This window comes from Anopheles maculipalpis, chromosome 3RL (genome assembly GCF_943734695.1).
Source record: "Anopheles maculipalpis chromosome 3RL, idAnoMacuDA_375_x, whole genome shotgun sequence".
Lineage (NCBI taxonomy): Eukaryota > Metazoa > Arthropoda > Insecta > Diptera > Culicidae > Anopheles > Anopheles maculipalpis.
In genome coordinates this window covers 59,997,264-60,019,864 of record NC_064872.1, presented here as the reverse complement: position 1 = coordinate 60,019,864, position 22,601 = coordinate 59,997,264, and the positions used below count along the sequence as shown (strand labels likewise).

The window sequence follows — 22,601 nt, the reverse complement described above, 5'->3', positions numbered from 1 at the left end:
TATCACCTGGTTTTTGTATTCTGGATCCTTCCGCTATCCGCTATTGATTCTGAATCATATATTTTCCTTCCTTGTAACTGTTTCTCGGCTTCTAAACTTTTATTAATGATTTTGACTCCGATTTGTTGATTAACTGAATCATTATATCTGAGTTAAATTAAATTAGTTAAAGATAATTAACGTTCTCTTCTATTTTATATAAAACCTTTACTGAAAGTTATTTAACAGAATGATAAGAATTTTCCTCTAAATTTCAAAGTTTCGTTGGGTTCGGTAAAAAAAGATGATGATTGTAGCTAGACCTAAACTCCACAGTAATGAGAAACGATCGTGTCAAGGCGTTGTAAGGATCGATTGTGTTCAATAATTTAAAATGTCTTTGAATCATTAATGCTCAAATAATTAGACAAAACATTCTTTTGAAATAACAAACTATTTCAAAGTGAGCCACCAAAAGTCTTTAGTAATAGTTGTTTTATTTTTAGTCTTAATTATGAATTTTTTATAAGATTCATATGTTTTCTTTTTATTGAAACATGAAAATCAAGCTTCAAGACTTCAAGAAAACGATCATCATTCCTCCATCGAATGAGCTTCTCCCTGTTGAAGTAACTTCATACACATAAAGTTAAGCATTTTATGAATGAAAATACACACATACACACACTAAACCCCCGCGCTACATCCCATAACAACTTCACCCGTAACGCTCATTCCACAGGTCTGCTCGAACGCATTCATGCAAAAATCATGACCTGACTTCACGTTCCCCCCGTCTGACCTATCCATTTGATCAAATATGCTTGAAGAAGGCGAAAAATAAAGATCGATATCGAGCACCAGCTCAACACACTAACTGCGCTGGGGTTTGCGAGCTTAGATTTGGGCTGGGAATGTAGAGATTCGCCACCAGGTCGCCACACCATTGTGTTAACGCATGCTTTTGGTGCACGGGTAGGTGGCCACAGCACCAGGCCACCCTCGCACCGGCACTGGCCCATAAAACGCGTCATAGAACCATCTAATCAACACGCATGCGCATGCGTGCTTAAAGCCAAACAGGGGCTTCAACCAATGTCCACACCGTTGGTGGAAGGGATAACCGACTGACTTTGTTCCTTAATCTAAAATCTTACCCCAAGAATCCGAAACCATAGCTGGGTGGGTAAGACGATCGAGGGAGGGGGATGGGGTCAGATTGGGGATTTAACAACAACTGGCTGGCACGTGGTCCGTGTTGGTTAGTTCGTACGTAGTTTGATCGGAAAAACAAACATAGAGCGAGAGAGACAGACAGACAGACCTGCCATCTGAGGCTGGTGGCATCTCCCCGGGCGGAGTATCGTTATTGTTCCACCAGGTTGGCGTTTAATTTTTCTTCTTCCTCCATCCCTAGCTAGTGTTGTATTTTGGGCGGAAAAGCACCATTAAAGAGACCTGGTTGGGTGGGTGGTAGATAGGTAGGTCAAAGTGTATATAAAGAGGTATGATTTTTCGCCGCACCGAACAGTTGACCGACTGAGCTGAGGGTTTGACGTCCATAGAGGTTTTTGTGTAGAATAAAATTTGCTTAAATTGTGTAAAAGGGAAGTCACAGTGTGTCTAGTGTTGAAATGTATGATGTGTGTGTATAAATATAAATATCGTGGAAAATGCTTTTAAAAAATCTGTACCCGTTTGGTGTGTAAAATAAGAAAACGGAGTGATTTGAATATTAAAACCAAAACAAGAAAACAAGTGAATAAAATATATAAAAGTGTAAAAAAGGATCCACAATTCCACAATGAAGGTGTTAGTGTTTGTCAGTGTGGTGCTAATTCACCTATTACCAGCAGCACGTTCCGATCAGACGGATTTTAATCACATCAATTCGGATGGCTCGTTTGCGTTCGGGTAGTGTACAGCTTCCTACCAATGGATGTGGTATTCGAATGTGTATCACTGAAATGTGTCCCTTTGCTTTTATTTTCTCCCGTTTTTTCGTGCGACCAAAGTTTGAAAAATTCCGACACACCCGGTGCCCACTATCATACGGCCAGCGGTAATCCGAAGACGATCGTACGGGGACGGTATGGAAGCAGGCAACCGGACACGGGGCGCGTCGAGGAAACGATCTACACGGCTGGACCACGCGGGTAAGTATCAGCAGAGCAAAACGTCCCGCCTCCCCCAAACGGCAAGTGAAAGGTGTCTCAATGGTGAACTTGAATTGTTATGAGAGCCACCAGCCACGACAGAAGTGAGATACTAATTTAGCATTTATCACACCGTTAAGACGGGGCGTAATTATTTCGAGGTCAGGCTGGACGATTGTATGTGCGCATCCCTCGGTGGGAAATGCTGAAATGGATGAAACTGGCCAGTGCTGGGTTGACCTTCAGCATGGGATGGGTTTTTAACAGTGCTGGTGGTCAATTGTGTTTTGGGGTTCGCTTCTTTTTAGTTTGTATTGTTACATAAAGGGACAGTAATGCGTGTAAATTGACAGACAGCTACATTTTTCGTAGGCAAGTGTTTAGCTTAACTGTTGAACCATTTTAAGAATGGGTCGAAGAACTAAAGTATGATAATTTGATTGTCAATTTAACCGATTTTGTGAGCTGATTTTGTTATTTAAGACGCAAATTTATGCAAAATACAGGCTCGAAAAGACTTTATTAAGGGAAAGACTTCAATGCATAGGAAAGCGACGAACCTCGTCCTACAGAATAACTAAGGATTGTTAAAAATTTTAATTTTAATAGTTTGCAATTGATCACAATGACCATTTAATTATAAAAGAACAATATTTACTAGTTATAAGCCCTTCAGTTAATAAGAAAAGAGACCAATCTTATAAAGTTTGCTAGAATTATAGAAACAATTTAATTTCATCCAAATATAAATACAAAAAAGGAAACAAATTTATTTTCTGGTTCGCTATTTTACATGGTGGATATGAAACTACTATGGGTTTTTGGTTTATATGTTTCATTTAATTAATATTGACCTAAAAATCTAGAACCATGGAAAAATAAGCATTTTCATGGGCTGAATTTAAATTCTCACAACTTGACTACAACGCGGAAGACTAAACGAACCAATTTCCTACAGAAAAGATAGGTCTTCCCAGAAGTACGACTCGGCCGTTCCTATTGAATGAAAAAGTAGACATTTTACTAGATCACACCCATCTATGTAATGTTTATTCCTCCGGTCTATCACAAATATCAATCAATCTTCCTTTCAAAAATCTTCCTTTCGATCGAGTCTCGTATATGTATGTATATGAATTCGAACAGGCATATTGATTAAGCTTGAATATAACTTGCATTAACTTTACTTATAATAAATTACTGTAAGTCATACAATTGCTTAAAATCTAACATAATAACCTTCAGGGTTAAAGGGTTTACCTTTCGATCGACAATAAATTTGAAAAACGAAAGACTTCAACAAGCGACGAACCCTGTCAAATCTCACACTAAGTCACCTATCATCCTTCTACCCAGCTTCCGTGCTCGAGGACCAAAGATCCACCGCAAGCAGAGCCTTTCGCAAGTGCAGCGTGGCCCAATCGGAACGCCGGAAGATCCTCTGGCAGACCCATACGATGATCCGAGCTACGATTTTCAGTTCAAAACACGAAACTATCAGCGCCGCGAAGGTTCAGACAGCAATGGACGTGTGAACGGTCTCTACACGTACATCGATGACGTGGGTGAGAAGCATTCGGTACGCTATTCCGCTGGTTCTGGTACGGGCTACGAGGTAGCTAATCCTGTCCCCGATGCACCGAACACGATCGCGTACGAGAGTCCGCTCTACAAAACGCACAAACAGGTGCGCGGCAAAGTCGCGTTCGAGAGTGGTCCGAGCGGTTCCGGACAGTACAAGTAAGTATAGGGGATGGATGGCAAGGTAAAAGATGCAGTTGTCACTCGCCGGTTCTTATTACAGATTGCTCTCAGTGGGTCCGGATCAGCGCCGAGCGGAAACAACTGGCCCGGATGGAGTGACCCGTGGTTCGTACTCCTATCTAGACGATAAGGGTGTGCAGCGAACGGTGCAGTACATTGCAGGAGCCGGTATTGGATATAAAGTGGTGCAGAGTACGGTTGGTGCAGGAACACATCGTCTACAACAACCGAACTTCGGCATAAATCATGTCGAGCAGAGTGAAATCGGAGACAACAACAATCCTTCATACCAGACGGCACCATCCGGTCCGGCCAGTGAACGTCCTGGTGCGTCGGGAGCTGGTTACGATCATGTGGCACGACCCTCAGCCGGTGGATACGATGGTGGGTCAAGTCGACCCACGGCACCGGGTGGAACGTACGATCCTCCAACGGGTCCATCTGGTGCGGGTAGCAGTTACCCGGACGGTTCGAAGCCACCACCAGGCTATCCGGAAAGCAATCGTCCAACAGGTCAAGGATACGATGAGGAAGACTTCGACAGTAAGCGTCCAACAACGAGCTCACCAAGCTTACGTCCTCCAACAACCGATCGACCAATCTCATCCAGCGATTCAAGTGAAGCGTCGCGCGAAAAATACCCCCTTCCGGATGATCCCACGGAGCATGATCTTGGAGGATACGGAGAGGACAGTATTATCGGGTTGCTGCCACCAAAGTACGACTACGAAGCGACCGGTCCGGGACCTACCGGTACCGATCATGATCACGATCAGCCATCACTATCCGGACCGTTCGATGTGGCGATCTCGAGTGGCCCATCCGGCCCAGCACCGTACCCAAGCTTCGGTGAATCAGCTCCCGGCACGAACGCGTACAATTCGAACGATTTTTCCGGCTTTCCCGAGGTAACGTACGATCAGAAAAAGCTCGAAGACGATCGAAAGAAGGATTGGCGTGATTTCGCGAAAGATTCGACGATCATCAAGAACGTGGGGGATTGGTACGTGGGACTGGCGCCGGGTGCATCGGTTCGCGCCCACATACAGAACATTGATCTGCTACCGTACGGTGGTCGGGCACCGTCGCCCGGTGATGCTTTGCGCCGCGATACACAGGCGCAGCAGGCTAAAGCGGGTCACGCCGGTGGTAGAAAATCGTACGATCGGCGATAAGAAGGAAGGATTGCATGGTTGATGGATGGAAGAGCTTTAGTTATGTAAATAAATTATTGCACATGAGTATTAATAGAAATAAAGACAATCGTACGATCGGATGCGAATGCGTTTCAAAGCCGAGGATGTGTTAAGGTGTTTTACTTATTTCGTTACTTTATTTGTAAAATTTTGTGTTAACTTCTAAGCTCAGACCGGCCATCGAATTGTTTACTAGGCTTGCCGATACCATACCAGTACCAGTTGAATAGTCAGTTCTCACTGCGGGGGAACGATCTGGATGGGATTTGAATTCCGGTCCTGTCATGACCAGCGCCGCTGTCGCCAATACCACCAAGCCACGATCTCCTGGGTTAATTATTAATTATTTTATACAGCAAATAACCTTGATAATTTGTTTATTATTATTTAACTGTTAATAAAAAAACATACAACAAAAACCTTCTTCAGCAACAAATTTAACACCTTCATCCATCAATCACCAATTTGTCCGCTATGTCGGACTGACAAATTGAACAAACATTCATTACCATTACCGTTCGGTAAACGAAAACACCCTTGTATCAATTAAAGAGTTGCAAAAACACATGAAAGAACATGTGTAAAATTATTCATCTGTTTCGTGCTCAACAGACACGTCATGGCGCGACTAAATGATAGCCTTACGGGCTGATGTTCTGCACTTGTTTCACACTGCATTTGAATACAATCGATGTGCAACAGCATGTACGTTTAGCGCGCGAATGGGACGGTAAGCATAGCATCGGTAGCACACAAAAAAACAACGAAACGAAGTCAATCGATACAGCAAAAAACTTAAGCGCTGTTAAACGAGATGCATTTGAATGGATGGTGGATGTAAATATGACAACAGTTTGCACTGAAGGCGTTACGGTTAGGTACAACGGAAGTGGGCGATGAAGATAAGGATAAAAAGGCGTTGAAGTAACATATGTTTTCACTGTACATCAGAAGGATGACGTGCTTGTTGTCTTATAACTTAATCTGCTGGGAAAACATGTTTAGAAGATAAACAAAAAAATGCAACCGCATGCAACCTTCAGATCTCGGAACTCACGTGAGCATTTATTAAACCTTCAGCAGGCACAATTATCAGCCATTAAGCGGATCGAGGAGTTTGTCGTTAATTATTAAATTATACCACATCAACTCAATAATAAAGCATGATGTCTCGTCTGGTCCCAAAAGCTACTTCATTCAGTTATTGTTTTTAGCCAATAAAGATACTGTATCATTACGCCAAACAGTCATAATCATCTGTTGAGAAGATGATCTTGAAATGAGGGAAAAAATATAGAAAACTCCCTTCAAATGTCATCCATCCATCTTCATCGCCAAAGGCTTGATTTTGCTACAAACTACCAGTGTAATCGATCGTCTATTGAGCTTCAAAGGGATGATTAGACTTTATTAGATTATACCGTAAGCCATAAATCGTTCCCCGGCGATCAGCATATTACCGAAGATGATCCACAAAGATTAATCGAGTAAACTTTCCCGCAAGGCAAACGCGTACACCCGGGAGCTGCACTTGCTAGCTAGTAGTAGTAGTAGTAGTGGTAGTAGTGGTAGAAGGGCCAATTATTCGTGCTAATAGTGCACGTTGCACGCCAAAGAATTATAGCCATGCGCACCGTCGGGAGTCCTCAGGTGTGACGTTACTTGAGTGCGATGAGTGACTAGGAACCGGCTTTCAAGAATGTTAGAAATTGTTAATTACCCCAGATGTGTATGACAAATGCCGTAAGGGATGGATTTTTTTTCCATAACACACCCACACACTCACATACGGGTAGTTGAATGATCTGTCCTATATCACAATATATCGACTATCGGCACGATTCTGACAAGTGGCAGCAACTCAATCATACCGGTTCGTCCGGGTATTAAGTCATCTCTGGCTGGTCGGTGCTATTAGCGTGGAGATGTTTTAGTGAGGACACTACACTACTGTCCAAACCCTACATCCGTATCGATGAAGTGTTGTAACTTATCGTATAAATCGGGTTATAAAAACACCCAGCCAGCCGATCGTAGGAAACAGTGTGTTCGAGTACAGTGAACAAAGCGTATAGAGTAGGTCCGGTAGTGTTCTCATATCACCATAGTGCGTGGTTACTTAAATGCAATGGCTACCTGGATGGTGATTTTGCTGGTGGGAGTGATAACGGAGCAAGGATATGGTTGGAATCTTCCCAACACGTATTATCAAGGAGCTGGCAATGGATACGTTGGAGGACGTAACGGTGGTACGCTAAGCAATCAGGCTCTAGCAGGTGCCAGTGCTGGTTCGTGGAATGCGGGTGGAGTTGGTAGTGTTGGTGGTGGATACCCGTTTCAAGGCCAATCAGGTGGAGGTAGTTCAGCTGTTATTAAAACGTTCCGTGTGGTGCCATTTGAATTGTTAAAATTATTTTATTTAAGGAATTTCCGGTGGAGTCGATCGAACTAGAGACTTTGCAGGCAATCAGTGGACAGGTGGCAATGGTAGAGGAGGATCAACAGGAGGACTAGTAGGTGGCGTGTCTACTGATAGCGTTGGAGCGGATAGAACAGGTTATCAGCAGGGAGGGGCAATTAGTTCTTCAGTTCCTTTAGCTACAGGTAACGTTTATTCACCGGACATGACCTTGACACGATTTTCATTGCGCGTATTGTTTTTGCCCTTCATTGTAGGTTCTGAAGGTGTTGTTGGGGGGTACAACAATCAAGGTTCCAATTTTGGTCCAGGTCAGTTTAATCCTAACCATAACAATGGACCAGCCCCGGATACTGATGGTAAGTAATAGTTGGCTACTAGTGATCAATAGTCATCGATAATTTCCTTCCCATCTCAAACTTTAGGAGGTGCTTTTGGAGCATCGGGAGCAGGGTTTGGAGCAGGGGGAGCTTATCATCACGGTAACCGTCTCGATACAGCAACGTACGGACGTCCTTCAATAAACAGCGGTCCCTCCGTTGAACCATGGCGCTACGGAGTTCCAGCTAGTTACGGTGGTTATGGGGGAACAAGATGGCCCTGGCATGGCAATGGCTACGTTTACCGGGTCCCAGTAGCCCACGTTAATCCGGACGGAAGTTATAGCTTTTCCTACTACACACCACATTCGTCTCGTGAAGAAGTCGGTCACAGTAATGGGAATGTCGAAGGAACCTATGGTTTCCAGAACGATGGTGCAAAGCACAATTTCTCCTTCAATGCAGGACCGGATGTAGATTTGCGGTCAACCATCGGTAACACCCGGGCTGGTGCTCTCAATCCGGAGGAGTATGGACCACAGTCGGTTCATTCGCGGGCCCGTTTACCATTAGCACCAGCATCCTTCCGACCGGGTGCTCAGCTTCCCAACAGTTGGTCCAGCAGAGGCGGTGTTGATGGTGGAACAGTCACTGATGGTGAAAATGCAAATGATCAAAGTACACTTGCCGTTGTTGGGCTACCGAAAACCTCCACGGAAGCAACCGATATCTCACAGCCTACTACACCCAATCAAATAGTGCGTGGATCAACGGAACCGGTTGGTACAAACGATCTTGATGGACGTTTATCTCAACCAAATGATGCCGGTTTGACAGGGGTTCAAGGTGTGACCCAGGATGGAACAGTAACAACCGTTCGTCCTCTGGATGGTTCAGTGGAACAAGTGGTAACGCGTCCTGAAAATGAAGTACCCTCCTATAGCAATGAAATCAGTCAAAATGGAGGTGCTCGAGATGGTGGTGCTGCTCCAATTGATAGATCGTACCGTTTCGGTTACCAAACACCGGATGCGGCACGCGAGGAAGCAGCCGATCAGGATGGAAACGTTCGTGGATCGTTTTCGTACAATAATGAGGTAGGTCGTAATGATCTGCAGTATGTAGCCGGAGCTGGTATGGGCTTTCGTCCAACCGGGGGAAGTTTATCCGTACCGAATGGTTTACCCGCGGCTGGTTCTGTTTTTGGCGGTGATGGTACACTAAATGGTGCTGGTTTTGGTGATGATGGCGGATCTTCCGCATTTCAAAATCAAGGAGGACAAGTTGGTGCTGGAGTAGAAGGATCTTTCAGAGGAGTTGGATTTGCAGCGGATGGACGCCGATTGGCTTCAGGCAATCAAGGAACACAATTCGGTACTGGAGTAGGAAATGATTTTGGAGGAGCTACTGATTTTGGAGCTTCCGGCAGTCAAGCAGCACAACTCGGTGCTGGAGCAGGAGGATCAGGAGGGTCTTTCGGTACAGGCTTTGGAGGTGATGGACGCTCATTGGCTTCCGGTAATCAAGGAACACAATTTGGCGTTGGAACAGGTGGATCAGGAGGGCCTTTTGGTACAGGTTTTGGAAGTGATGGACGCTCATTGGCCTCCAGTAATCAAGGAACACAGCTCGGTACTGGAGCAGGAGGATCAGGAGGATCTTCTGGTACAGGATTTGGAGGTGATGGACGCTCATTGGCTTCCGGTAATCAAGGAACACAATTTGGCATTGGGACAGGAGGATTAGGAGGATCAGGAGGATCAGGAGGATCTTTTGGCCCAGTATTAGGTGGCGATAGAAACTCATTGCCTTCCGGTGATCAGGGAACACAGCTCGGTACTAGAGCAGGAGGATCAGGAGGATCTTTTGGTACAGGTTTTGGAGGTGATGGACGCTCATTGGCTTCCGGTAATCAAGGAACACAATTTGGAGCTGGAACAGGAGGATCGGAAGGATCTTATGATATAGGTTTTGGAAGTGATGGGCGCTCATTGGCTTCTGGTAATCAAGGAACACAATTTGGCGTTGGAACAGGAGGATCAGGAGGATCTTTCGGTACGGGCTTTGGAGGCGATGGACGCCCATTGGCTTCCGGTAATCAAGGAACACAATTTGGCGTTGGAACAGGAGAGTCAGGAGGATCTTTCGGTACGGGCTTTGGAGGTGATGGGCGCTCATTGGCTTCCGGTAATCAAGGAACACAATTTGGCGTTGGAACGGGAGAGTCAGGAGGATCTTTCGGTACGGGCTTTGGAGGTGATGGGCGCTCATTGGCTTCTGGTAATCAAGGAACACAATTTGGAGCTGGAACAAGTAATGCCTTTGGAGGAAACGGAAAGGCTTTCGATACAGGCTATGGCAACCAAGGGACACAGTTTGGAGCTGGAGGAAACTTTGGAGGATCTGATGGAAGGTCGTTTGGCTTTGGTAATCAAGCAGGACAAGGATTCTCCCCACTAGGTAGAGGAGCAACGGGTGGTTTTACTGGTAGTCAAGGAACCACACGTAACCCAGTAACTAGAAGCCCACCGGTAAATGCGTTCAACGGTTTCACTGGTTCTGTTCCATCAGCTTCTAGAGAGGACGGAACAGAAGAGAACACTACCATAAACGCCGAAGATTCTGATCAAACAACAACGTTCGGTGGTTACGGTGATGTGCAATCTGGCTCTGGTTTGTTCACCAACGGAAACCGTCGTTTAATTCAGTGAAGCGTGCAACAACTGTATTGGATTATTGTGAAATAAAATATACTGCTGGATTTCATATTTTTCCGTCCATTTACTTCGATTCATTTGCTCAAGAAACACGTCTAATAAGATCGAGTATTAGGCTGGAGGAAGCTGGAAGTGTTAAGCTAACCGTGCCTTCATCCGTTACAAGTACACGTGTTCCGGTACAATCGGATCCAACCCTTTGCCCGGTAATAATATCACAATACTCGCCTGCAGGAAGACACACGCTCCATACACCGTTCACCGTTTCCTTTCCGGAGTTAAATACAGCAAATCCAACACTTCCACGACAGAAAGCAAACGTGCCGCTCGTAATCTGAACATCTGTAAGTGGTGCTGGAGCCACCAGATTTCGGAAGCTAACCAACCGTCTTACCACTGGCCATCGATGCTCACAAATCCACCCATTCTGGCAGGTACCGTCGTTGGTAGGACGCCCGGGTGACATAATGTTTTTCTGCCCATCTGCAGGTGGTCCTTGGTTGGTGTCGGTAAAATTGTAGGAACTCATCAACCGAACCGTGCCATAATCGGTGGCCAGCGTGAATGCGATTGCTTGGATGTACTTTGCGCCATCTTTGAAGGTAAGTATCGAATCACCACCCGCTCCATGTCCCCGCTGGTTGTCATGGTTGTCCACAAACACTAGTGCCGAATCGGATGGCAGTAAACCGAACTGAGTGGCGTTGTTTTTGGTCAGCGCTTGAAATGCGGAAGCTTCGATCGTGCCATAGTAGATAAGTCCGATGAAGAGAGAATACTTGAACTCCGTCACCTCCCCGAGATCGGTGTACTGGGAGCTAGAAGATTAACGAAGGGATATTAGATGAGGTTCTCTATGTTTAGTAACACGAAACAGCAAAAAAAAACCTTACGCAGTTACAGCCTCATTTCCAAGATCGATCACTTCCTGATATATGAATGGAGCTGCATTAGCTGGAAAATCGAACGCAACATTCAGATAGTTCAACCGTTTATAGATAGCGCTCAAATCTTCCGGCTGCATGTGTTTGCTTGCATCCATCCTAAAGCCGGCCACTCCCAGCTCGATCAGTCGATTCATAAACTCAACAATACGATCACGAACGTACGGTTCTGCTTGATTCAAATCCGGCAAACCGCTCAGCTCGCAGTTCCGCACTTCCGTGGCATTTCGATAGTTCTGTATGCTACAAGACGAATGAAAGTGGGTTCGATTGTACGGCACGGCAGGGTATTGTCTGTTCGCAGGATCACTCGGAGATCCGTCAGTACCGTAAAGTGGTACACTACCACCAGCAGCTGCCATATGATTGACGACTATGTCTACGTACACCCGAACACCAGCGGTCTGGCAACGACGTACCATAGTGGCGAACTGTTGTTCATTTCCAGACCGAGATTGAATCTTGTACGAGATGGGTTGATATCTTTCCCACCAGGGACGGTTCGCTGCAATGACGTACTCGTTCACGGGTGATACTTGCACGCCACCGTATCCGGCAGGTCCGAGAAATTGCTCACATTCTACCGCAATATCGTTAAAGGTCCATTCGAACAGGTGAACCATTACATGCCGTCCGGGATAGTAGTGAGGATCTTTTCGATTTAACTGGATGGTTGGACCACTGGATAATTTGGATAAAGCTTCCGGGACGGAGTTGGCAAGCGACTCAACAACACGTTGTGCGTTCTTTTCATCATTGTTAGAGGAGTAGTTCAGTTCAAAGTTTGACGCTACGTTTAGGCCACTCTGCACGGGGTTTAACGCATTTAAACCGTTACTAACTCGTGTACCGGCACTACGTTGCTCAGTGGTTGGAATCAACTGCGCAAACTGATTAAGAATTGCAGATGGATCAAACACAGATCGCGACGCATTTGTAGCAAGACTTTGGAAAGCGTTGAGACCACTTTGCACTGGGTCTAATGCATATAAAGCATTTGGAACACGTGTACCAGCACTACTTGGAATAAACTGTGTAAACTGATTAAGAATTGCGGATGGATCAAATACAGACCGCGACGCATTTGTAGCACGATTTTGGAAGGAACTTGCGGCATTTTGAATACGACTTACACCTTCCGGAATTACGTTACTAAACGAACGGAGCGTATTAGTAAACTCCGATACTCTCGGAATCGGTACACTAGAAGATGCTGAGGACGACGACGGCAAGAAGCTAGCGAATGGATTGGTAAATGTTTCAACTAAGCTTCCTAGTGATGGGGAACCAGCACTGCCACCATTACCGAATGGTGGAGCTTGAGCTGCGAAGGAAACTCGTCTCGATTGAGGATCAAGTGCGGCGCTTAGAAAACTGCTGGAGAATCCTAAAGCACCACCGTTTGCAATGGTTGGTATGGTGAATGGGCCCAGCTGTAGAGCGGAAATTGAATGTAAAGTCAAGCTCACTAGAACCAACACTGTCACACTTAAAGTAGCCATGGCTAGTCTGTAGATAAGTGTACTAAAGGGTGGATACAACTTTGCACTCGGTTTTATAAGAATGCCGAAAGTTTTGCGACGATTGTTTGCACAGGTTGTAAGGGGTTGATGCGACGCATGTAAAACCTAATTAGTAATGGTAATTACTTTGCTGTTAAGTTTTAATTTGACAGGAAATGTTTGTTTCCAAGCAATACTTTAGAAGCATTTATCGTGAATTAGAAATTACAGACTTAGAAAAAACTAATGTGAATTTGCAAATGCTTATTGACTTGAGTCAATTATTTGCGCTACAATGAACAATAATACACATTGTAGCACAATGTAAGTGTATTTAGGCTTTCCCATTATTCCAGGCAATAAAACTACCTCCCATGGTAGCTGTTCTGGTAATCTGTTTGAAACCTTCTTGACTACCATTAACTTTTCAACCAACATCAACATAACCACAGTACATACATTCAGCTGGTTGAAAAAAAACCATAGTTCATAGAAACTATCAGCGAAAAGGCGCGTTTGACAGCTGTCAACTAAACACCTCACATGTGTTTGTTTACATACCATTCCGGTCTATTTTTCTTCGATTGTTGATACATTTTGCTCCGGGCTGCCGGTTCGTTTAGTTGCATGTGAAATAATGTGCAAATAATCGTTATTAAAAACAGATTAAACACAGCGTAAATAGTTGATTAAATAGCAAACAACGTCCCTTAACAAAAAAACAATGGTGCGCAAACTGAAATTCCACGAGCAAAAGTTGCTCAAGAAGGTGGACTTTTTCAACTGGAAGGAAACGAACAGCTTGCAGGAAGCGAAAGTGATGCGAAAGTACCACCTGCAGAAACGTGAGGACTATACCGCCTACAACAAGGTGGCCCGAAACGTACGCGAGCTGGCCAAAAAGATCGCAGACATCGATCCGAAGCACCCGTTCCGGACGGAGATGAGTGCGTTGCTGCTGGAAAAGCTGTACGTTATGGGTGTGATACCGACCAAGTGGGATCTGGAAAATGCGAACAACATCAGCGCTTCAACCTTCTGCCGTCGCCGTCTGCCGCTCGTGCTGGTACGCAACAAAATGTCGGAAAATGTTACACATGCAACGAAAATGATCGAACACGGCCATGTGCGGGTTGGTGTAGAGGTTGTGAAAGATCCGGCTTTTCTGGTACCGCGCACGCTGGAAGACTTTGTCACATGGGTGGATGGTTCCGCCGTCCAGAAGCATGTGATGGAGTATAACGATATGAGAGATGATTTTGAAATGTAAATATATTCGAGACATTTTTTGGTATAAGTAATATGGTTGATCCCCACTTTCTGGCGTGTTTATCCGAAATTCTTTCATTACAATAAAAAAAGTAACATTTTTTTTCTGGTTCTGTGTTATTCATGTGAGTTTTGCGATTAGTTTCACTACAAAGAATATTTGTGTACACGTGTCAGTATTTGAATAAAATTCTAAACGATTAAATTTTTAGTGCTCCACTAAACTAGTACAACTAATGCAAAACAACACAAAAACGAAACCGTTCGCTCGGTGGAGCAAAGTAATGCGGTGCTAGACCCTGTGACGCTCCTTAGCTGGTGTGTGTTTGACGTTGGAAATAAAGTTTAGAATGGTCGTATGGCTCCTCTTCTTAAAACATTTGCGCATTTGAAGGAAGATTGTGTGGTGAACCGACGTTTGCTCGCTAACTACAGCACAGAAAAAGGGGTCACAAAATCAACAAATAAAAAGATTCGTTATCGGTTAATGCTAGTCGTGAATATTATACGTGAAAACTCTCTTCTCGAACACGTACACTCATACTGGTTCTAACATAACACACACACGTATCGTGTGCTTTCCATATCATATTAAGTCTGTCGGGCGGGTCGTGATATCCTCTTTCCGATATTTGTCCGACTCCTCCTCCCTCAAATAGTTGTTCCTTTTACGATTCTTAGTATAAATCATGTTCTAACCTACTACCGCTTTCGATTCCTTACCGGCCTCACCATTGGCAGCCGTATCCGCACCACCATTCGCAGCTGTCGCGCCCTTCTTACCGGTTGCGGACTTTTTGGGAACACTGTCCTCCTCCTCGTCCTCGGCACCGTCGCCGGTAGTTGCGTCTGACCGTTGTTGCTGTTCCAGTCCATTCTTTTCCGTGTGCCGGAATTTGTCGTAACGCTCCAGGTTCGTTTTATCGTCGTCCTCCTCCTCAACGTCATCCTGCACGTCACGCAATAGATCGCCCAGATCATCATTGTCCACGACTTGCCACATCAGTTTGTCGACCTGTTCGTCCGTTAGTGTGACGGGACCATCGGCACCACCGAGCGTAGCCAGATTATTGCTCCCATCGAGTGATAGATTCGCCTCAGATGAGTCAAAGCTTGCCGTATCGTGCGAACCGGCGGTGTTCGTGTTACCAGCGGCAGTGGAACTGTTTGTTTTTGTCGTACTGTTATTTCCGGTAGCATCGCTTGCGACAGAGGGATCTAGCTTCTTTTCCGACTTTACATCGCTGCTATCGGATGATTTAATCGTTTCCGTTGGTTTGCTAGTTCCGGTGGTGCTATCGCCATCAATCGATGGTTTCGAGTCAGTGGATCCAACCGAATCGTTCTTTTTGTTTTCATCTGAAGGAAGAAAATTGTGTAAATAATAATGGCAAAAAAGCGGCAATATTACGAACATCCATTCCTTACCCTTTGTTCCCGTCGCAGCCTCCTTGTCCCCCTTTAGCTTCTTCTTCTGAATCCGTTCCGCCTGTTCACGTAGCTTCTTATCCTTACGGTAACGAATGTAAAGCTTCAGATGGGATCGCTTCTTGCAATGGTCACGCAGTACCCGTTCCTGGTTTTCAAAACGACGCGGCAAATAGATATTGCACAGATCGCAGTACTGCACCTGTACCTTCTTCACGTGCTCCTCTCCGATAATCATCTGGTTTTCATCGTCCTCGTCCTCTTCGTCGTCATCCTCGTCATCGTCGTCCTCCGTTCCGGCACGTCCACCAGCCTCTCCAAACCCGCCACCACTACCACTGGCACGTTGCTTTCTCGCAGGCGTTTCCCCAGCAACGGCCGGGTCACAGATTTCATCCACCTTGCCAACTTCATCGACGATCGTCAGACTGTTCAGATCGAGATCACCCGTATCGGGCGGATTCTCCTCACCCGATTCATCGCCCTTGTTAGATGAACCGTACCGTTCGGCGCGTGCCTTAATTTTCAAATGATCCAACGAAGCACGGTGCGTTTCGTAAGCCATCGGGCTCTTGAAGCCCAGATTGCACACGTTACAGTACGGCATCAGGAATTTTTTCATCAGTTTATGCCCTTCTGATTGCTGATGTACGGCACGCTGCTGTCGATAGTTTAACCGGCACATCATACAGAAGCCGGGACGCTTCCCTTCCTCCCCACCCGCACCATCGTCCGATTTTCCATCCTCGTCGTTTTGGGCGTTTCGTTGAGCGGCACGCATTTCTAGCAACCGCTCGCGGCATTTGACGGCCAGCGAGCGCATTTTCATTTTATGGCTACGGGAATAGAGATGCATCTGGTACTCCTGTAGTGTGAGAAACGAATGAAGTGTGAATGAATCGTCGTTTAAAAGAGCGTTACATATTTTACAGCCATTTTTCAATATGATTATAACCATTGGTTCTTAAAGTCTTGAAAAATGTCTTCATCATCACTTTTCACATTTTCTGTAAAATATCGTGAGAATAGACTCACGAACACTATTCCAAATTTTTTTTTTTTTGCTCTTCAAGAACAAATTTAAATGGAGTACTAGAGCAACCCTAAAACTATGAGGATAAACTTCCGTATGAATCCGCCATTCACTTACCTTAAAAGTGACACACTTTAGCTTACAGTGCACACACGTCAGCTTGATAAAGTTCGACGACCGGTACTTGGTGTTGATCTTGGTCGATCGCTTACTTTCGGTAGCTTCATCTGAAGCTTTCCGATCTCCTTCCGCACCTTCCTTCGCTTCCTCCTTCTTGATCGATTTCTTTGCCGATGTTTGCTGCTTACCAACATCCTTTCCCTTTTCTTCGTCCGGCTCGTCCACCGTAGTACCTGCGTCGGAGAGCAGCAAAAGTATCAAAACATTATTTTTGTTCAACGACAGAATTACGAACGCTCATGTGACGGTTTACGACGCACCAGTTTTGTTTGCCTCGTCTTCGTCCTGATCTTCCTCGTTGCGCGCCGATGATTTTGATTTTGCATCTGCCCCATCATCGTCATCATCCCAAAGTTCGCTTTTTTCTCCCTTATTCTTCACATCCTCCTCCTCCTCATCATCGTCCTCCGCAACGCTGGCGTCCGCTTTCTTTGACTTTTTAGCATGAGATGGTCCCGCATCCACATCACCACCATCGTCATCCTCCTCCTCATCGTCGTCATCGTCATCATTCTCGGACGGGGAATCTTCGTACCCGTCCTTTGCTGCCTGAAGTGCACGCTTGATGAGTACTCTACGAATAAGGATGTTAGAAAAATGGGTTGTATTAAATATGGAAAGCAAAAATTACAAAAAGCTAGCTGATGCTACGTACTTCTTCGATATCTTCATATCTAATCCACGTTTCGACAATGCGTCGCTACCCATGATACGGTTCCGCATATCGCCTCGACCCCTTATCGACGGGTAGCGCCGGTTGTGCATCGTCATCGGTCGCATATCCGTACGCCGGTGGTGCCCACCCATGATGCGTGACGTCAGCATGCCTCGCCGGCCATCGGAGCGGTAGTGCGAAATTCTTCCCCGCATCATACCACCACCCCGGCGATGCATTCCCCCACTGCCCATGAGTGAGCTACCGCCAAGGTGCGCTCGGTGGCCACCGCTCAACGGTGGGCGCATCACCGAACGGCCGCCGCCGCCGCCACCGCTGCTGCTATGGCTGCTTCGCATCGCCACCGACCGCGGTGGTCCCATGCTGGAAGAGTTGTTGTCCCTTGACCTGTAAGAACCGGTGCCAGAATCACCGCCGCCACCGCCATGACTACGACTGGCGCTGCTACTGCTGCTGCTGCGATGATGATCGAACTTGTTGCTAGCCGAACGGTCGGCCGCACCGGACGACGACGAATGGTGCTCGTTGCTACCACGCTTGTCGTACGACGAGCTGGAACTGCCTCCCTCGTGGTACCGACTAGATGATCCTCCGCCACGGCCACCTACACCACTGCCGCTGCTGCCATAATCACGCCGCGAGCTTCCTCCCTGCACATTTCCGGGGTTTATCCCACCAAGGAGATACGAGCATCGTGGCAATCACGTGGGCGCGATCCATCAATTGCATGTTCGTGCAATACATCAACGTGCATGACGACGCAAACACACACACACACACACACGCACCAACCAGCATAAGTAGTAGTGGGGTATGTATTCATGTGACCGGTCCGGTGATAGGTTTCCGCGAATTGGTTGAAGAGATTTTGCATTAGAAAATCATAATTCATGTCAGATTAAGGGGGGAAAGAGTTGAGCTTTGAATTGGTTTATAAGGTTGGTTAAAATGGGCCCGGTGTTTATTGTTGAGATTTGTTTCCGTTGTGGCATTTTCCATTTTGCTTCATATAAATTCTGAACCGAATCTCCATCGAGAAACCGTACGAAGAGGATCGCTAATCGGAATGTTATCTGTGGCATGCGACCTGCTACTCGCTTCATCGACCTCAACAACTCACAATCCTTCTTTTCCTTTCTCTCTCTCTCTCTCTCTCTTCCACAGGTTCTCCTTAGTCCACATAGTTCACATGTTCTGGGGTGTCCTTTTTCAAAACCAGTAAAATTTGAGTTACTTCGCCATCATTATCACGCATCCTTTCACACACATCATGCAGCACCAAAAAACGCAAACTCTCCTCTCCTTGCACAGATATTTTCATTTAGAATAGCACCCGACCCGGCTAATGAACTTTGGGTGTGTGTGTTTATGAATCGTTTATCAGTTTTGCGTGTGACTTGTACTTCATATCCTTGTACACACGTACACACATACAACGCGGTTGGCTTATCATTCTGCCAGCCGTGTACTAGCTGCTCTACTAGTTGTATGAACTTAACGAAATTCTACTGGCTCCAACGAAAGGATAAAAATGTGTAGATTTGACGCATATATTAATCACCCAACCACTCTCGCCGGTACATCGGACGAATATAAGGTACAAAGAAAAGTTTTTGTGTGTGTGCACGCGCGCTGTGAGCTCGACCAGCTGATCTCGATGGGGAATTGAGAGGCGTATGTCTTTCGGGTCCATCTCTACTACCATCATTCTCTATGCTTATGCTCCGGATACCGGAAAATGGATGGATGGCAAGGTAAACTTAATGGGAGGAACGCTCGCAGCGTTTTATCCTTGATGTACACATACACGACGAGCTTTGAGCACTGTTTGTAGCATAGTGTGCCTAGTACGAAGAGGATGCCGCTCGAGATGGTTCCCTTTTCTGGCAAGGATGCGCGGATTTTTTCCTCTGTAGCAATAGCGGCCATTTTTACTCTTTCTCTCACTCTGTGTGGGTCCATTTGCCGCTTGCCATATGGTAGTGTACGCGCCTTTGCCATTAAAACGCCTCAGTATTTTTTTAGATTAAAAAACATTTTCTCCCACCTTCTCACACTGTGAATCGATTCTGTTTTCCAATTGAAACGTGCAGCAAGGAAAAACCGACACAGTCCGGGAACACGCATCTTACGGCAATTATCATTCGTCCGCGAGTAACATTAATATGATCATCAAAAGGAGCGAACCTTGTTTGCTGTTTTTTAGCTTTGCCGGGTTCTTCTTTCATGTTGCATTAGAACCTCGCGTTCGCTAAGCAAGGATATGCACAACGGACCAAAATGCATTCCCAGTTTTGCTTTTTATGCTCTCACACGATCTTTATCAGCTGTAGCGGCTTAACCCGCGTGTGTCTCTTCTTCATTGGAAATAACTTTACGGAATTGATGTTTTGAGCGCGAAATAAAAAAAAGTATCATCAATTAATATGAATCAAGGAATGGAAATATATGGTGGTAAAGAGGTATCGGTAACAAGCATTCTAATAAAATACATTCACTCGCAGGCTGAGGGACATTGGAGATAACGAGATTACGCGATGGAAGATTTTTTTTTCGTTTCCTTTACAAAACAATACTATGTATGGGTGGGTATTAGTTTAACCTTGCAGACCAGGGTCCAAGAATTTTCTTGCAGAAGGCCAAAAGTGCCATGTGATGCACTAACATTACAGAACGAACGTCTGTTTGCGTTCTTGTTTCGCTTGAACAGCGTGACTTTCTCTGTCTCAATAAATTTGCAACATTTTAGCCAAGTTTTCTGTTTGTTATAAAATTCTTGTGTCCCCAATTACCTGAGTGTTGTGATCGCTGCGAGGACGCTTCCGATCCGGCGAGCGACGGTCACGATTATCCTAAAACAAGACGAAGGAACAAAATATTCATTACAGTCCTGTCACTATGTCAAACGTCCGTCGCTCCTTTCGATTGGTTTTAAATAATATAAAATGCCAAAGACCAAGGACTCCTTCCGGCAAACCTCATTTTTGTTTACCTCGTACTTGGAAGAATTGGACCGCTTGTAGCTATCGTTGCGGCTATCGTGCCGAGAATACCGAGAATCGGACTCATAACGGGACGAGTTACGGGAATCGTACCCACCACCGCCACCACCACCACCTCCGCCACCTCCACCACCGCTGCCACTATACCGACTGTTTCGGTTATCGTTCCGGTTGTCATAGCTACTGCTGTTATGATGGTTCGAGCCATGATATCCACTACCGCCGTGGTACGAGCTACGGCCAGCTCCTCGTGTGCCTCCACCTCGCGAGTGGTATCCACCCCGTACGCCACGCAAAACCATTGTCAGCACCTTTTTGACTTCTTCGTCCTCTTCTTTTGCCTGTTTAAACTACAGGAACGAACAAAATGGCACTCTAAAACGAAACAGAACCAAGAAAGGAACTGATTTAATACGATGCATTGTAATGAGGAATATGTTGCAATTCTAGTTTCTTTTTCCTAGCGTCTAAACTCGATTGCAATTCCGAAATATTCACAATTTCTAATATGGCGGAACACCGGTGCTGCAGACGCCACCCTCAAGGTGAATGGGGAATCTTTGCAAAGCTTTGCACGAATTACCTGCTCGTTTAATACACTCCACTGGATGTTAAGCACAAGGATTCACTTCGCTTTCACCAGATACTGCTTTTATGCTGTAGTAAATCGTCCAAAACGCGTATCTTTTTTCGTGGAAATACTTTTTCTAACGCAGAACGAGCACAGAGAAAGATTTTTTCACGTTCACGAATTTGATGTTCCGCCAGGTCGGTGTGTTGGGTGTATTTTGACAGCACACAGCGGAGAACGGGACAGCTGGCTTCGAGAGAAACAGGTACAAAAAAGTCATAATTTTAATTTATAATCATACTTGAATGATTGAGCTGAATAAGATGAAAAGCAGAAATAGATTAATTGCAATAATGACAAATTTACTGTGCTTAAAATTGCCTTTTTACTATGTAGAATCAATTTATATAATCCCAATTTTGACCAGCAGTATGTAGCACACTAGCCCATGCTGCATCTTAGCAAAGAGAACGTGCTCTCCCGCTCAGTCTCGTTCGCTCTCAGCTGTCATTCGGGTAGCGCTGGCTCACTCTTCCAGCAGACGCAACGGCTCTCCATCCTGCACTGGCACACGTACCACAGCATACGGACGGCACATACTTTTTAACGAAAGCTTAACGAATCCGGCTTTTGTGTGCGTTAGTAAACCGCAGAAAGCCAGACGAGGGCCCGCCTGTTCGTGATTTGCTCAACGCACAACACTCAAACAACAACATCTGACTTGCGAGGAATCACACAGATGCACCGTGCGCGCGTGATTGCAGCGAAGCCGGTAAGCGAAAGTGTAGTGCAAAACAAGCCGCTAGAATAATGTGCATTCTGGTTATATTTGGACGGTAGTTTTGTGAAGGAATTCATGTGCAGACATTTTTGTGTGTGTGTTTAAAAAAAAGAAAATACCGAACTAACGTCCGCCAGTGACTTGCGTGTGTATGTGGGGATATTCCGTGATTTCCAAAGCGAGAGTGTGAACGTTTGTCGCGTGTGCAATATCCTTTCGTGGGTCCAGCAGATGATGATGATGATGATGATGTAGACGATGATGTTGCATTTTCGGTAGCAAAACGGCCATGGTTGGGTGCGTGCATGTTTCTGGCCGAAGGACACACGCGATCGACTACTAGCAAAAACACATAATCGTAAATTCACTGTCTTGCCAATCAACTGTCTGTGTTGTGTGTGCCTGTGTCCCGTCGCGATCGATTTGGAACGTAAAAGAGTTTTGCGAATTATTTTCGCATGGTTATAAATCATGTCCGGACCCTTTTTTTGTTGCATCACGGGAGTCTGGCGTAGAGTTGGAGTTGTCTAGTAAAATAAGTACAAAAAAAATTTACCGATGAAAAAACAAGCTCGAAAAATGCACGGACACCATCAAATAAACACACTTTCAATCGACCATTTCAAGGCTGGTAGTGAAATGAATCTATGCGCTTGTAGTGGCC

The 22,601-nt window shown here is 45.5% G+C and overlaps 6 protein-coding genes across 6 annotated transcripts in view; 3 read left to right on the top strand and 3 right to left on the bottom strand.

The window, feature by feature from the left end:
• The window catches only part of LOC126562237 (dolichyl-diphosphooligosaccharide--protein glycosyltransferase 48 kDa subunit), a 532,174-nt gene that overhangs the window by 5,540 nt on the left and 504,033 nt on the right, over positions 1-22,601 (bottom strand). The gene's annotated exons all lie outside the window — the stretch shown is intronic.
• Positions 1,782-5,074, top strand: LOC126561909 (uncharacterized). The gene is made up of 4 exons (XM_050218277.1): positions 1,782-1,893; positions 1,995-2,135; positions 3,492-3,875; positions 3,940-5,074. Exons 1-4 carry the CDS (start codon positions 1,784-1,786, stop codon positions 5,072-5,074), a joined length of 1,770 nt encoding a protein of 589 aa, XP_050074234.1. The 5' UTR covers positions 1,782-1,783.
• Positions 5,747-10,545, top strand: LOC126560849 (uncharacterized PE-PGRS family protein PE_PGRS54-like). Its single transcript, XM_050216798.1, is given in 5 exon segments — positions 5,747-5,825; positions 7,204-7,452; positions 7,505-7,699; positions 7,772-7,873; positions 7,940-10,545. Coding segments are annotated over 5 exon segments (3,231 nt in total).
• LOC126560848 (alpha-amylase A-like) lies at positions 10,634-12,997 on the bottom strand. Its single transcript, XM_050216797.1, has 3 exons — positions 12,576-12,997; positions 11,445-12,440; positions 10,634-11,369 (listed from the first exon to the last, which is right to left on the bottom strand). Exons 1-3 carry the CDS (start codon positions 12,995-12,997, stop codon positions 10,634-10,636), a joined length of 2,154 nt encoding a protein of 717 aa, XP_050072754.1.
• Positions 13,722-14,272, top strand: LOC126563115 (U3 small nucleolar ribonucleoprotein protein IMP3). Its single transcript, XM_050219736.1, has one exon. It carries the CDS (start codon positions 13,722-13,724, stop codon positions 14,265-14,267), a length of 546 nt encoding a protein of 181 aa, XP_050075693.1. The 3' UTR covers positions 14,268-14,272.
• Positions 14,961-22,601, bottom strand: part of LOC126563559 (dentin sialophosphoprotein-like) — a 490,635-nt gene continuing 482,994 nt past the window's right edge. Inside the window, exons 2-8 of the mRNA XM_050220204.1 lie at positions 20,576-20,904; positions 20,376-20,435; positions 17,563-18,233; positions 17,168-17,481; positions 16,845-17,080; positions 15,695-16,559; positions 14,961-15,625 (exon numbers count right to left, since the gene is read on the bottom strand). Coding sequence (XP_050076161.1) covers positions 14,961-15,625; positions 15,695-16,559; positions 16,845-17,080; positions 17,168-17,481; positions 17,563-18,233; positions 20,376-20,435; positions 20,576-20,887 — 3,123 coding nt within the window. The 5' untranslated portion in view covers positions 20,888-20,904. The remainder of the gene's footprint in view (positions 15,626-15,694; positions 16,560-16,844; positions 17,081-17,167; positions 17,482-17,562; positions 18,234-20,375; positions 20,436-20,575; positions 20,905-22,601) is intronic.